Source organism: Rana temporaria, chromosome 3 (assembly GCF_905171775.1).
Source record: "Rana temporaria chromosome 3, aRanTem1.1, whole genome shotgun sequence".
NCBI classification, from domain to species: Eukaryota; Metazoa; Chordata; class Amphibia; order Anura; family Ranidae; genus Rana; species Rana temporaria.
This window is the reverse complement of record NC_053491.1, coordinates 64,064,445-64,081,253: the sequence shown is the minus strand read 5'-3', so window position 1 is coordinate 64,081,253 and position 16,809 is coordinate 64,064,445. Positions and strand designations below refer to the sequence as shown.

Genomic DNA, 16,809 nt, shown 5'->3' with positions numbered 1-16,809 from the left:
CTACACATGTAACAGCTGAATATAGTGATTAGTACAGGTCAGAGCTATAAACAGTACATATGTATCTTTACAATTACAGTACTACAAATCTTTATATTGTACCATAAATTACTCTGTGGATCCATAGGACCTGCTGTTCCAAGTAATCAACCTTTTCAGATGATAATGTGGATAGAATTGAACTGAAATCAGTTTGAGATGTTTCTGTGATCATTTAGAATTTGACAGATGCATTTGACCCACACCTACTGCAAGTGGGCCTTGCGTTCTTTTAGGCCACGTACACACGGTAGGTCCAAACCGATGAAAACGGACTGAAGTACCTTTTTCATTGGTCCAAACCGATCGTGTGGGGGCCCCATTGGTCAGTTATCCTTCGGTCAAAAATTTTAGAACTTGCTTTAAAATTGAACCGCCTAACCGATAGGTCAAAGCCGATGGTTAGTATGCAAAAGCATTGGTTAAAAACCTGCGCATGCTCAGAATCAAGTCAACGCATGCTTGGAAGCATTGAACTTCATTTTCTCTGCACGTCGTTGTGTTTTACGTCACCGCGTTGGACACGATCGGTTTTTTAACTGATGGTGTGTAGGCACATCAGACCATTAGTCAGCTTCATCGGTTAACCGATGACAACGGTCCTTTGAAACGTTCTCATCGGATGGACTGATCATGTGTATAGGGCCTTAGATTTGTATAGGAATGCAAAACGCATCAGTGGAACAAAAGTCCATTGACACAGGCTTTGACAAATCTGCACATTTTTTTTCTCCAGTGCACCACTGTATGGTTTACATCTGTGTGATTTGGTGTGCTGTGCAAAAATCAGGTTGTGGTTCATAGGGAATGTGTTGGGGCACCAAATAAAAAGAAGCACAACACGCTGCAGCAAGATTTGCTTGTCATTATGTGTTAATATGTGGGGCAAAACATTACCAAAAGTATGACTCCAGCCCTAAATCTATCCCACTCCCTGTTAGGGACTGGAACCTTACATACTGTATTTTATCAGCATGGAAGTTACAACCATGTCTGAAACATTATTAATGAATTTTTAATTGTGGTAAATGTTAATTTCAACCGTTAAACACATATTTACTCAAAAAACAACAATAGCAATGATAATAATTGATATAAATACTGGATTATTATATCACAAGTCAACTTTAATAGTGTGTTATGTAAGGTTATGTTAAAAATGTTTGATTGAATTTCCCAAACCCAAATACACACTGACGACTTCAGAGGAGCTGATGCCATTGTCCTTGACTTTCACTGCAAAAGATAACGTCTTGAACGTCATCTTTATTTTCCTTGTTAGGCAGCTTGAATGGCTTTATGTCTATATTATTATTAATTTAACTCCTTCATGATGGAGTGTACAACAACTCCTAACACCTGAACACAGTTTTGCAACTTTGACATTTGTTAGTAAAACTGTGCATATCATCACTTAGTGTATTATTATTACTATTATTTTAGGTACTTATATAGTGCCGTCAATTTACGCAGCGCTTACATATACATTGTACATTTGCATCAGAAGGACCCTCAAGGAGCTTACACTCTAAGGTCCCTAACACACATTCATACACATACTAGGGCCAATTTAGACAGAATCTGATTAACCTACCAGCATATGTCTTTGGAGTGTGAAAGAAAACCGGAGTACCCGGAGATAACCCAGGCATGCACAGAGAGAACATGCAAACTCCAGGCAGATGTTGGCGGGGTCGGGATTCCACCCAGCGACTCTTATTGCTGCTAGGTGAAATTGCTAACCACTACACCACTGCGCTGCATATCCAGGTAATATATATGGATATCTTCTGATTTAATTATTAAAGGAAAACAGTCAAAACATTTTAAAATATTTTTTTTTGTTTAAAAATAGCTGTAGATTTGTTACCAATACCATAACCTATAATTCCAAATAAATTCTCCTGACGATCGCACAGATCTAAACAATCCAAATGAAGATGAATTTGAAGTGCAGACTTTTGGCTTTAATTCCAGGGGTTGAACATAAATATCAAGTACAAATGTTAGGAACTGCAACCATTTTTATACACAACCCCGCCCCCCCCCCTTTTTTTTTCAAATTTAATTGGACAAATAATATAATCATAAATAAAATGTTAGTTTTTAATATTTTGTTTAGAATCTTTTACTGGCAATGAGTGCCTGAATTCTGGAACCCATGGACATTACCAAAGACTGGGTTTCCTCCTTTCTGATGCTTTGCCAGGCTCTAACTGTAGCTGTCTTCAGTTCTTTGTTTTAGGGTCTTTCTGCCTTTAGTTTTGCCTTCAGCAAGTGAAATGCATGCTCAATGTATTGAGATCAGGTGATTAAACTACCAAAACTGCAATAGCACTTATGGGTCTTGAAGAGGAGGTAAATCAATTTTTTATTGTCAACATTTCAATGAGGCTTAGTCCATCTTTCCCAAGATGCAATCTAAAGAGCAACTACAAACCAGTAAGTGACTGAGGCCTGGCATAAGGTTTTCCTTTGGACTATTTACCAATAGTGATGGACGAACATCCGACGGGACGGTTCGTGAACGCTAACCGCGAACGATCGCAAGTGTCCGTGAACCGCAAGTTCGCGGCAGGCCCCATTGATTTTAATGGTAGGCGAACATTAAAAACCTTCAGGTCATATTTGCAGCCACAAAATACTTACTAGCTGTGCACAAATAGTCCCACAACTTGGACACTGACCTATCAGAAGTATTAAGTGAAAAACCGGATACATAAGTAAGTGCTGGCCATTACAAGCCCCAAAAATTAGCCGACCGGCGTTCACCTGACAGCAAACAACCTTGTATTCTGTGGCTGGTGGTACATTAGGCATTCACTGGATACAGTAGTGAGTGTCGGCCATTACAGGCCCCAAAAACTAGCCCACGGCCACAGGCGTTCACCGAACAGCAAACAACTTTGTATTCTGTGGCTGGTGGTACATTAGGCATTCAATGGATACAGAAGTGTCCGCCATCACAGGCCCCAAAAATTAGCCCACGGCCACAGGCGTTCACCGGACAGCAAACAACTTTGTATTCTGTGGCTGGTGGTACATTAGGCATTCAACGAATACAGAAGTAAGTGTTGGATATTACAGGCCCCAAAAATTAGCCCACGGCCACAGGTGTTCACAAGCAGCAAACAACTTTGTATTCTGTGGCTGGTGGTATATTAGGCATTCACCGGATACAAAATAAAGTGTCGGCCAGTACAGGCCCCAAAAATTAGCCCACGGGTGTTCACCAGAATTTGAATGAAACATGGTCTACTGGTCACATGTGTTGAATTCCTCCGAGATCCATGCTTCATTCATTTTTAAAAATGTGAAGTAGTCAACACTGTTGTGAGCTAGGCGAGTGCACTTATCGGTCACGACCCCCCTGCTCCACTGAACGTCCTTTGGGACAGAACACTGGACGAGGGGCAAGCCAACAGTTCCATTGAAAATTGTGCAAGCTCTGGCTAGAGGTCAAGCCTGCCCACCCAGTAGTCCAGGGGTTCGTCACTTCTCAGTGTGTCCACATCGGCCGTTAACCCGATGTAGTCGGACACCTGTCGGTCTAGGCGTTCCCTGATGCTGGATCCGGAGGACAGCTGTCGATGGGTCGGCTGAAAGAATGATCTCATATCATTAGTGACTAAGACATCTTCAAACCGCCCTCTTCTTGCAGGCGCTGTTGGATTGGTACCCGAAACTGTTCCTCTGCGAGTGGAAATTCCTCTGCCAGCAGACGCAAAAGCAAAATGAAGCATTTCTCTAAGCAAGGCCTGGAAGTGCTGCATTCTGATAGCCCTCTGTGATGGTGGTAACATTTCCGCCATATTTGTTTGTACCGGGGGTCCAAGTACGTTGCCACCCAGTACTGGTCCTTGCCCTTTATGCTTTTTATATGGGGGTCCCTCTTAAAACACCGAAGCATGAAGGCCCCCATTTGCACTACACTGGAAGCGCTGTACTGGCTCATCAAATTGCCGCAGAAGTCTGCATGAGTCGCGCATGAGCAGCCACTGGCAAGGTGAAAAAAAAAACAAGCTCCCCAGAACCTGTCCTGGCGCAGAGTTCGTACAGGTAGTCGTTAACTGCACGTTTCTGCTGGAGCAGCCTATCAAGCATATACAATTAAAAGAAATCACCGCTCTAGGGTACTAATCAGAAAATCTCCTCACCTGATCCAAAGCCACGGGTGCTGCCAATGCATGGAATGATGCAAAATGAAGGAAAAACGTTCTGCACAGCCGCACTCCACAAAAATAAATTGCTTTTATTTTAAAATCAAAAAACACACAAAAAGCATGCCACATGCCATCGCGTCGGGCAGTCACAAATAAGACATCTGACGGGCAGGTTGTGTCGCCGCTGAATGTCAGCAAGGCGAGCCATGGCCGTGTAAGATCTTCTGAAATGGGCCGAGATTTTCCTGGCCTGCCGCAAGACGTCCTGGAGCCCAGGGTATTTGGCAACGAATCGTTGCACGACCAAGTTCAGGACGTGTGCCATGCATGGCACGTGTGTTGTTTTGCCCTGTTTCAGCGTGCTCAGCAGATTGGCACCGTTGTTGCACACCACTTTACCAACTGTCAAATTGAGCGGTGTTAGCCACTGATCGCAAAGCTGAAAGGAGTGCAGGACCAGTGTGGCTCTGGTCTTCCAGGCACAACAGACGCAGCACAGCATGGCAACGTCTCACCTGGCATGTCGAATAGGTTCTGGGGATCTTGAGCGGCACAGCGGAAGAGACGGTAGCATCGGAAAATGAGTCAGCCGAGGAGAGGATAGAGTAGGAGGAGGAGGAGGAGAAGAAGAAGAGGCAGGCCTGCATGTAATCCGTGGCGGTAAAACCAAATCTAAATCTCACCCAGTGGGCAGTGAAAGTTATATACCTTTCCTGCCAGTGTTTGCTAGACCACATGTCTGTGGTCAAATGTATCTTGGCACCGACACTGTGTGCCAGAGATACATTCACTTGCCGCTGAACATGGCCATATAGCTCTGGGATGCCCTTCTGTGAAAAAAATTCCTTCCTGGGACCTTCCATTGTGGTGTTCCAATGGCCACAAATTTTCAAAAGGCCTCCGACTCCACCAGTTTATATGGCAGTAGTTGGCGGGCTATCAGTTCCGACAAGCCAGCGGTCAACTGTTGGGCAAGAGGGTTATCCGGCGTCATAATTTTTTTACGATCGAACATTTGGGCCACGGAAGCCTGCCTTTTTGCAGAAAAACGTGAGGAAGGCATGATGGAAGGTGGAGTGGAGGACAATTGTGAGCATAGAGGGGAAGGAGAAGGTGAAGAGGCTGGATGGTGAGAGCCTGGAGTGTGGCTTTGTGGGTTCTGATGGCGTTGCTCCCACTGGGCTCGGTGATGGGAGGCCAGGTGCTTTCTTAAGGTAGTTGTCCCTAGGTGAGTGTTGGGCTTACCGCGACTTATGCATTGACTGCAAAGGCTGCAGATGGCAACACTATTGTCTGCAGCGGACAAGTTAAAAAAAAGCCCACACTGCGGAGCCATGGGCCGGCATCCTGGGAGTGCCAGATGTGACCGTACATGGTTGATGGCTCGCTCCTGATACATTAGGAGTCTGGTTTGTCCCTCCTGTTCAATGTAAGTTTGTCCTGCTTCTCATCCCTATCTGTTGGTCCATCTCTCCCTCTGAATTCCCCTCCTCCTCTCTTGTGGGCACCCACGTGACGTCTGTAGACACATAATCATCGACGTCACCTTACCCATCACTAACAATAGAGATCTCGGAGTAGGCAGCAACAGCGGGCACCAACCTCCTTGGGCTGATCTGAGTACTGTCGTCAGACTGCTGAGTGCCGGCTGTTGCTACCTCCTCTTCCTGATCCAATGCCAAGAATGGCTGTGCATCCGAAATGTGTTCTGATGGATCGGAAAATAACTCCTGTGACTTAAGCGGAGGGTATATTGTGGTGGTGGTGGCGAGCCACTCAACCAAATTTGGTGCGTTTTTTGACGCAATCGAACGAACATTGTGCCACTTGCCACTTTGGCTCCGGCCTGGTGCTCCTGCCCTACCCCTACCACCCCTGCGGAAGGGCCTGCCTCTTCCTCTGCCTGTCATTTTTTAAATGACCCTGTGACAAAAGTCTCTAGAGAAGCGCAGTATATGTGGAAAAAGGTATATAACAAAATCTGTCGTTTTTGGGGGGCCACTGGTTTATTTCACCAGTTCTGAAACTTTTTTTTCAGGAAAAAATTTGAATGTGTGTAGCAGAGGAAACGCAGCGAAAGAGGCAAAAATCCAGCAGTAGCCAAATACACCGCCAGTCACAATACTGAACAATACAAATCCACTATAATATTCTTTCTATATTCGAAAGTATATTATAAGTGTATATTACACCTATATACTACAGTGCACAGCAAGTAGCACACCTATACCAGTGCTTGAAAGGACTTTTGTGGACCTGTTAGGTAGCAATTTGTGTCGCTAAACTCTGTCCCTGCTCCAAACAGCACCCTCTCCCTACACTGACAAAAAGTATATCAATGTATTAGACACCTATACCAGTGCTTGAAAGGTCATTTGTGGACCTGTTAGGTAGCAATTTGTGTCGCTAAACTCTGTCCCTGCTGGAAACGCCAACCTGTCCCTACACTGACAAAAAGTATATGAATGTATTAGACACCTATATACTGCAGTGCTCAGCAAGTAGCACACTTATACCAGTGCTTGAAAGGACTTTTGTGGAGCTTTTAGATAGCTATTTGAATGAATACAGCCTGTCCCTGCTCCAAACAGCACCCTCTCCCTAGCATGACAAAAAGCAGAATGTAAGATGGCTGCCAGATCAGGTCTATTTATAAGATAGGGGGTATGTCCATGTGCTGAAATGTCTCAATTGGCTGTCCTGCACCACCTGATGGATGTGTCATGGGTCAAAGTTCTTACCAATGTAACATTGCGGACCACCGCGAACATCGCCAGATGTCCGACGGTTTGACAGGCCATGAACGACCAAAGTTCGCCGTGAAACGACCGCCTGGCTAACCGGCAGGCCATCTCCATTTACCATCAAATAAACCCTCCATTGCCTTGGATGGCAAGAACAGGCATATCTACAGCACACGATGCTCAGAAGCAGACTGTCTAACATCCATGAAAACAGAATATACTGAATACAAAATACTGCAGTGCTGTATAAATACATAGAGATGTATGAGTAACCTTCCTACATCCATTGTAATAGATATAGATGCAGGGAGAGATGATTTATGTATAATGATTATTTAAAAAAAAAATTGCAGCTAAGAAGTATAATTATATTCTACCCAGATATACTGTATATACAAGTATTGCATGGTAATCTATTTGAACTCCAGCTCCTTTTTATGTGTTAAAATGTTTAACGCTAACTGCTCTGTTGAAAACAAAAAAGTCTGCGGTTTACATAGGTCAACAACTGAAGCTACAATGTAAGCATACAATTGAATGGGTCAGACATTACACACCCATCATACCTCTTCCAGCAGGACCATATGGAATTTCAATCAGATCTCTTTAGAAAACCCTTACCGTGACACCAATTATTCCTATTTTTCAAAAATATATCCTACACATCCACCGTTTAATGGCCCTGTAACCTATTTTTATGAAATGGTTTCTTACTGTGTTCTTCTGCCACTTTGCAACATCTTCCATGATCTTCTGAGTTTATTCTTTACTTCTGTATGTTTGAAATGAGCAGTGCATGTCAGTTGCAATCATGTGCACTGCTCTATGCACACTGCCCATCTCATAAGCCATAGTCCATCTTGGGAATGAGAAAGAGAGGGTGGTTATGTTACAACTTACATTGGGAGCATGGAGAAGGAATGTAGCCACCCTCTAAAAGGAAGTCAGATCACAGCAAAAAAAAACATTAAAATAAATCTGAGAATAATAGAAGAGACTTTTTGAGCTAAGAATACATACTTGAGTTGATTTTTTTTAATCAGAGTCTAGTGACACTTTAATGCTTACCAATGTGATGATGCACTCTGGGGGCCAGATTCACATAGGTTAGCGGATCTTTAGATCCGCGTAACCTATCTGATTTAATATCCGCCGCCGCAAGTTTTTGAGGCAAGTGGTTAATTCACAAAGCACTTACCTCAAAACTTCCAGCGGCGTATCGTAAATCCCCCGGCGGAATTCAAATTCCGCGGCTAGGGGGCGAGTAGTATTTAAATCAGGCGCGTTCCCGCACCGATCGAACAGCGCATGTGCCGTCCGGAAATTTTCCCAGCGTGCATTGCTCCAAATGACGTCGCAAGGACGTCATTGGTTTCGACGTTTACGTAAATTACGTCTATCCGTATGCGCGAACGACTTACGCAAACGACGTAAAAAATTCAAATTTCGGCATGGGAACGATGTCCATACTTAACATTGGCTGCACCTCATAGACCCGGGGGTAACTATACGCCGGAAAAAGCCGAACGCAAACGACGTAAAAAAAAAGCGCCGGGCGGTCGTTCATTTCTGAATCGGCGTAACTCCTCATTTGCATAAAAAAACTGAAACGCCACCTAGCGGCCGGCCTGGAATTGCAGCCTAAGATCCGACGGTGTAACACAGTTACACCTGTCGGATCTTAGGAATATCTATGCGTAACTGATTCTCTGAATCAGTCGCATAGATACGACTGGCAGAACTCAGAGATACGACGGCGTATCAGGAGATACAGGGCCAGATTCTCAAAGAGATACGACGGTGTATGTTTATCTGTAGGATTAATTTATACAAAAAAAAAAAAGAATAGAAAACATTATCTTCCCTTAACATATAACTGTTCTGTTGTCAGGGGAGTCCTGTGCAATTCCTAATGATGATAAGATGGTGGGAAAACCAAATGAAAAAAGCAATGACCAACCGCTGAAACAAGAAGGTACCTTATCTCATATTTTTATATTGTTTGAAATATATTCAAATATATTTTTATTTTAACATATTGTACTTCTATCGTAGTCGTATATGTCCCTTCAGCAGACTGTACTATAAAAGCAATCGATAACCCAACAACTATCGCAAAAGCAAAAGAGACATTTGGGGCATGGATGATGGATCTCTCAAACTGGACTACTGATGATCGAATCTGGATTGCTGGACATTTTTCAGGTAGAAGATCTAATAATGAATGAGTTACTTACAGATCGCTAGTCCCCGAGACTTAGGAAGTTCTGAATGGCAGTGTGTAATACAATTATATGCTGTAAAAGGATATTAGAAGTACTTCTGGTGTATGTAAATAGTTATGCTTTCTAGCAGTGTTTGAAGCAGAACTGTAACCGGTTCACACCACAATTTCTGAATTCTAGATGCACAGTTTTGATGCATTCCAGTTTTTCCTCATCTCAATTCATAATATGTGCGATCCGGTGCATTTTTTTTAATGCATTTTGCTGTATTCCAGATGCATTACATATATAAAGAATGCAGCATGTTCTACTTCTGTTGACTGTACTTACTGGAATGCACTACACTGGTATGAAAAAGGACCATTGGAATACATGGAAAACACTCTGCATGCATTTTTAATGTAGATTAAAAATGAACTGGACTGCATCTGGCGTCAACCATCCCTAAAGAAAGTCATTGCTTTGCCCTGGTAGAATGCAGCACTGGACTGTTAATGTTAAAGGGCCAGATTCTCGTAGATTCCGGCGTAGAGTAAACTATTTACACTACGCCGCCGCAACTTACTGGAGCAAGTGCCGTATTCTCCAAGCACTTGCTCCGTAATTTGCAGCGCCGTGGTGTAAATGGCCCGGCGTATCCCCGCGTAATTCAAAGGGGACAGCTTGTATTTAAATTAAGCGCGCCCCCGTGCCGAACGGATTGCGCATGCGCCGGCCTTAAACGTAGGCCACTGCGCATGCTCCGTAGTAGGCCGCAAATACATTGGTTGCGATGTGAATGTAATTGACGTACAGCCTTATTCGCGACGAGTTACGTAAACGACGTAAACAACGGAAAAACCAGATGCTGTCCCGACGGCCATACTTAACATGGCATACGGCGGACCAATGTAAGGTTACCCCTCATATAGCAGGGGTAACCTTACGCTTATGGAAACGACGTAAACTACGGCGAAGCGGCGCAAAAACGTTCGGGAATCAGCGTATCGGCTCATTTGCATATCCGACGCTGAAATGGACGTAAACGCCACCTAGCGGCCAGCGTAGTATTGCATTTAGGATCCGACGGTGTAAGTGACTTACACCAGTCGGATCCTAGCCTAATTCCGGCGTATCTTGTTTTGAGAATACAAAACAATGATACGCCGGCGGGATTTTCGAATTACGCAGGTGTATCTGTAGATACACCGGCATAATTCTTTTGAGAATCTGGCCCAAAGTGTTTGTCAGGGCAAAAAAAAATAAAAAATAAACATTCAGTACATCTCAGCAATACAAGCACATTTCCTATGTTTTATACAATGAAGGGCTGCAAGTACAGAAAACACCTGGTGATCTATCACAAATACTCTGTGACTACTATGCCAGTGTTGTACTAAAATCCCAACCAACATTGTCAACCCTTCTTGTTGGGCTACAGAACTCCATCTATCCCAACCCTTCTCTGTCCAATCCCTGTGCATACGCCAATTTCTTTACCAACAAAATAATGCCGTTGTGCTCTTTGGTAGATGTAGTTCTGGAGGCATGTGTATGTCATTAGAAACTGATCTTCCAGCAGCTGTGATGATGTCACAAAGTAAAATTATAGTTGCTTCTAACTGCAGGAACAGGATAAAATAAGGGTTGGGGGTTCTCCTATAGGCACTCACCCTTTCTGCCCTACTCTTCCAAATATAGAAGCCGTAGTATAGCTTTCATCAATGAAAGCAGTCTATGAATGGAGGAGGCAGGCAGCTTTCTTTATTTATAGAGAGTGCTTTTCATTGATGAAAGTTATGGAAAAGATGGGTGAAAAGGGCAGGCATAATCAGAACTCTTTTGTGAGTAACTATGACAGGCCCCTCCGCAATATTATTTTTGCAGCACCAGAAGATCACAGCTGTGGGATTATGGGGTGCAGAGATCTTTGTATTTTAAAGTGGTTTTAGCCCTTTCACGCCTATTTCTGACATTTGTTTCTTACAAGTTAAAATCCATATTTTTTGCTAGAAAATGACTTAGAACCAATAAACATTATATATATATATTTTTTTAGCAGAGACCCTAGGGAACAAAATGGTGATCATTGCAATATTTTAAGTCACACGGTATTTGTGCAGCACAGTAAAGTTAGCCCAATTTTTTTGTATAACGTGAAAGATGATGTAACATCAAATAAATAGATACCCAACATGTCATGCTTTGAAATTGCGCACAGTCGTGGAATGGCAACAAACTACGTATGGTATCTAAAAATCTCCATAGGCTACGCTTTAAAAAAAATTAACAGTTACCAGTTTAGAGTTACAAAGGAGGTCTCTCACTCTGACGATTGTGCCGATACCTCACGTGTGATTTAAACGCTGTCTACATTTACAGGCGCAACTTAACTATGCATTTTGTTTGATGCACGAGCACACGGGGATGGGGGGGGGGGGGGGTTTTACTTTAAAAAAAAAAAAAAAAATTCTGATCACTTTTATTGCTGTTACAAGGAATGTAAATATTCCTTGTGACAGTAATAGTGGGGACAGGTACTCTTTATGAAGGGATCTAAAAGACCACAAATCCCTCCTTTGCACAAAAGTATTCAAATCACTAAAAACAGCGATTCTGAATACTGTCTTTTTTTTTAAAATAGGCGCTATTGGCAGCAGAGTTAACCTGGACATTGTGACGTCATTCCGTAATTTTACGCCAGAGACCCGATCAAAGCCGAATGCGGCTTCATATGGGTCTCAGCCTAGCCGGCGGACATGACAGCTGGTGGCTCGGGTCTCCCGGTGGAAAGGGAGGCCCGGGAAGAAAGGCGGAAGGAGGCGGGGGGGGGGGTTTAGTACCATTCCGCTCCTTAGGATAACAGTCGAGCGGCTTTTAGCCGTTTCAGTTGTTATCACTAAAGAGCCAACCGCCCACTCTAAAAAAAAACAGTACCAGGATGATGATTGCAGCTGCATATCACCCCTTCAAGCCTGAATTCTAAGTTCTGCAGCTCCCCCCCCGATACTTACTTGAGCTCCCTCTTGATCCAGTGATGTGAATGAGAGCTGAGCTTCTCCTGGGTCTCTCATTGCTCATTGGCTCAGAAAACAGTGGGAGCCATAGGCTCCTGTTACTGTCGATCATAACCATTGAGCTGATGCAGCCACCACATCTAATGATTGGTAAGCTAAGCTGCAATGTAATACATTTTTGGTTTTGGGTTTAATACCGCTTTAAAGTTGTACTGGGTGCTGGAAGAAGAGGCAGTGTTTTTTTTTTCTTCTTCTTCTTTTTTTTCCTAGTCAGAATTTTACTTTTGTTCATTGAAATATAATGAACACTGTTTTCAAAGGAAAGGTGCATGGATTTCAGCTCATTTCTTCAGGTCATGTTGCCCCAAATCCAAGGTTCTGATGTATTCACAAATCTGGAAAAGCGCTTTTTGCCAAAGTAATAAAATAACGGACTACAGTGGAAATCATAGTAACCTTACAAGTCTTTGGTGTGATTAGGTAAATGAGGTGTTTTGAAACACTACAATGATTTTTAGCGCAGCTAGCCAAAGTGTTTTGTTTTTTATTATTTCTTAGACAAAAATGACTATTTTAGACTAAATTCATAAAACTGCACTCAGGATAATGGGTAGAAATAGTGTCTGCAGTAACCCAACTATTTTTCTCCTCATTTTAATTACTAAAATATTTTATGTTTGTTTCTGCAGGATTAATAATTAAAGAATATGAAAATGTAACTGCTTTACAAAATGATAGCTATAAGACTATGAAACTCCGCTGGTTCTATCATGGCTGCGGTCATCTAGTGTATGACAAATCACTATACTATCACAAAGGAGGATCCAACAAAATTGTCAGGTAATACATTAAATGGATTATTTCAGGACACTGTATTGTCCCACGCCAACTATTCTGTCTCACAAAAATATTGGGACTAGGACTTATCAGTGCCTGAAGATGGAGTTGCTCTTTCCCATAACATCCAATTAGAATCCTTTTAACTCTTAAGTGAAATGAAAATGTAAAGTATAATACGACTAGCTGTTCTGAGTAACCAGAACAATTCTTCCTTGTGATATTTTGACAAATTAAGATGTAATTAAGTTTTAATTTCCCATAAGATAAGTGCAAATGATAGCTTAAAAAGCATCTCCACTGTAAATTTTTATTTTAGAACATTTGTAAAAAGTTAATTTAGGAGGAATAGTTTCAGGTCTCTAAATAATTCAAAACTTGCTGGTAGGTATTACTGACCAGTCAGACAATATTTTATTTGGACACAGTATTTGGAGTGGGTCAAGTGTGTTCTCTTACAAGACATGATCATGGGGGAAACAGTGTAATCATCATTGGGGGTATAGGATTCAGAAGTGAGAGATATACCACTCAAAGAATGGGAAGAGCCATAATGTTCATGGATCATAAGCGAATAAAAAAGTGTATGGTGGTATAAAAGGCTGAATGGCAACTGCAAGGGGCACTACAAAGGTAGAGTTGAAGTTGATCATGGAAGGGGATTTGTTGGGGGAAGCAATAGCTAACCTTGGAACACTGGGAGAGAAAGTGAAGGCAGAGTAGGAGCCGATGGGGTGCCTGAGAGAAAAAGCACATTTTGAATTCATAATGTACCATAGAGAGCGATGAGAAGGCAGAATACAAATGATCATAGTGCTGTGGGGGAGACAGACCATCAGCTGATCAGGGAGAGGAAGAAGAGAAAGTGTAGGCAAAAAGGAGATGATCATGGATTGGGAGAAAAAAGGAGACAGTAGAACTTGACTCTGGGCAGGCGATAGAGATTTCTGAGTGTTGGGTGATTTAGGTGATTTCGAAAATAAAGTGGGCCCGAGAACAAATGGGAGAAAAAAAAAGGGGGGGGGTTGGAAAATTATAGTGGCAGGAGGAGACGTGGGAGATGATTATGACTATCGAAGAGAGGAGGCAGAGAGAACGGATTTTTGCAGAGAAGTGGAGGGTATAGAAGAGCACCAACTGATCATGTTCAACAGAGAGGATGCAGAGAAGCTCCTGATGAAAGGTTGGAGGAAGACTGAACTTTTGGAAGTCGATTGTGGACAGGGGTTCATGTATAAACTGCCATTTCTCCCTCTTGGGGAAGAATGGAATTCCATATCCTTTCTCTTGATGTGTAAAATCAAGGTGCAACAGTTTCCATCAGCTATCACACACCACAATCCATGTGATTTAGCCAAACAGATGTGACTTAGTGGGAAGGGGGAGAGTTTAGAACCGGATTAAAAAATGTGAAGTTGTATTTGATATCTGCCTAGGAGTTAGTATCCATTGTTGCAGCCAAAGGACAGCCAGCATACCCCTAGAATTGCCAAGAATGGCAAGTGCAGTTTGCCAGTGACACTGGAACACAAGGCAGCAGTCGCAGAGCTGAAAGTTGAGGTACTATAAAAAAAAAAAAACAGGAGGAGATTGGAGAGAATGCCTAGTACGAAATTCAGGAGATGGAATTGTAGGGAGAAAGAGAGCAGGGTGGTGGAGTACAGACACTAAGAGGGGAAAGTCTACAAGAGAAACTACTATAGACAGCGACAGGAGAGCCTCCAGACAATTTAGTGTAGACAGTGTTGAAAGAGATGTCAGAAAATTAATGTAGTTGTGGTGCAGGGGATTGGGGAAATTGACAAAGAACATAGCATGGATAATTGTGGGAGAGTTGCTAGAGAATGTAGCATGGACAATTGTAGTAGCTATAAAAGAACACCCCCCAAAAAGTCAAAATGTATTGAATCCTTTTTATTGATATATTTAAAGGATTTTGGTAAGGCTGAGATTGTAACAGGAATTCCTGTGATTTTTCTCCTGGTTTCAGGTATGAACTGGAGACGGAATCGTTTGAAACACTAAGTATTGACAATGCAGCATATCACAATCGCAGTTACCTCTTCTCAAACTCCAAGTCTTACTTTAAATTGGCAGCAGATGAAAAAGATATATGGATAATCTACTCTTCTGAATTGGATAAAAGCATCATGGTTGCTCACTTGGATGAAAAAACGTTCTCGGTCACTCAACGCATCAACACTACATATCCAAAGTCAAAAGCCGGCAATGCGTTCATCACATGTGGAATTCTCTATGTGACCGATACTAAGGATTTAAGGGTTACCTTCGCTTTTGATCTCTTAAAACAGAAGGCAGTCAATGCTAGCTTTGACTTGAGATCAGCAACGTCTGTTCTTGCCATGCTGTCCTACAACCCTAGAGATAAGAAATTATATGCGTGGGAAGAGGGACGTCTGATGTTATATCCTGTCAACTTTGTATCAAATACTTAAATTGGCAATTCTAAGTAAATATAAGCAAAAAGAAAAATCATTCAGGGCCCAATAACACCACTTAGTAGGATATTTATCAAACAGTAAATGCACATTCACTAAATGTGGGTAAATCTTCCTGCTGCATGCAGTTTAATTTACAGTGATTGATTTACCTGCAGTTAATGTTTGGTGTAGGACATGTTCGCCACTTCATAAATATACCCCTATAACAACACCTGCGTTAACATATCTAGTGTTTATTATGAAGAAAAAGGTTCTGTGTACCATGCAGTTAAGATTAAGTTTACAGTTTTAGTAATCAGTCCAAAAGATTAGATAAAATTACACAGTTCATAAAAGAAAAAATATATAATTTGTAATACAAGTAAAGGCATCTACAGAGGTTTATGTAATATTTGTCCTCTTTATTCCAATTCAATAATAAACCAATTTTACTCCATCAAAATATTATTAATAGTTATGGATTGAGTCATTAACGTGTAAATACCACCAAATCCCCCCCCCCCCCCACACCATACTGAATTCTTCCATATTATTAAGGTCTTGCCAATGGAAAAGCTTCATAATGGAGACAATTTTTATATTTATACTCGTTTGCCACTTTAGGCATATCTTGCACTAAAATGCAAGGTAGGCCTGCTCCAAGCTTACGGCCTCCACCTTCAGCGCCTAGGAAAGGGTGATGAATCTAATGCCCCGTACACACCATCACTTTATGTGATGAAAAAAATGACGTTTTTAAAAACGTCACTTTAATTGACCGTGTGTGGGGGAAAACGTTGTTTTATGTCTTCTAAAAAACGACCAAAAAAAATTGAAGCATGCTTCAATTTTATGTGTCGTTTTTCAAAACGTCAACTTTTACTTCACAGAAATTGACCGTGTGTAGCAAAAACGTTGTTTAAAACGAAGTTTTTTCACCTGCGCATGCCCAGAAGCGAGCTTTAATGGAAAAACGTGGTGAACGTAACCTCGCTTTGCTAGAACATTGTGAGAAAAACAATGGTGTGTATGCAACTTCGTCTTTGAAAATTGAAGTTTCAAAAACGTCATTTTTTACTTCACAGAAAATGTCGTTTTTTTTCATCACATAAAGTGATGGTGTGTATGCGGCATTAGAGTTATCAAAGCACCAACACAGGATTGAACTGTGGGTGCTTGTGGTAGCGCAGTGCCACGTCCTAAACGTCAATTGGTCAAATGTTGAAAGTGAAAAAATTGACTTTCTAGGCACCAATTATAAGAAAATAAACAGATAAACAATCGATTTTTATTAACAATTAACAGACAATTTTTTTTTAAAAAAAGAGGAAAAGCATTAAAATACTGAAGTATTACTACAGTGG

The 16,809-nt window shown here is 41.9% G+C and overlaps 1 protein-coding gene across 1 annotated transcript in view; it reads left to right on the top strand.

Annotated features, from left to right (window-relative positions):
- GLDN (gliomedin) overlaps nucleotides 1-15,855 on the top strand; it is a 52,976-nt gene extending 37,121 nt beyond the window's left edge. Inside the window, exons 7-10 of the mRNA XM_040342673.1 lie at nucleotides 8,838-8,921; nucleotides 9,002-9,151; nucleotides 12,857-13,007; nucleotides 14,995-15,855. Coding sequence (XP_040198607.1) covers nucleotides 8,838-8,921; nucleotides 9,002-9,151; nucleotides 12,857-13,007; nucleotides 14,995-15,460 — 851 coding nt within the window. The 3' untranslated portion in view covers nucleotides 15,461-15,855. The remainder of the gene's footprint in view (nucleotides 1-8,837; nucleotides 8,922-9,001; nucleotides 9,152-12,856; nucleotides 13,008-14,994) is intronic.
- Nucleotides 15,856-16,809: the final 954 nt, after the last annotated feature.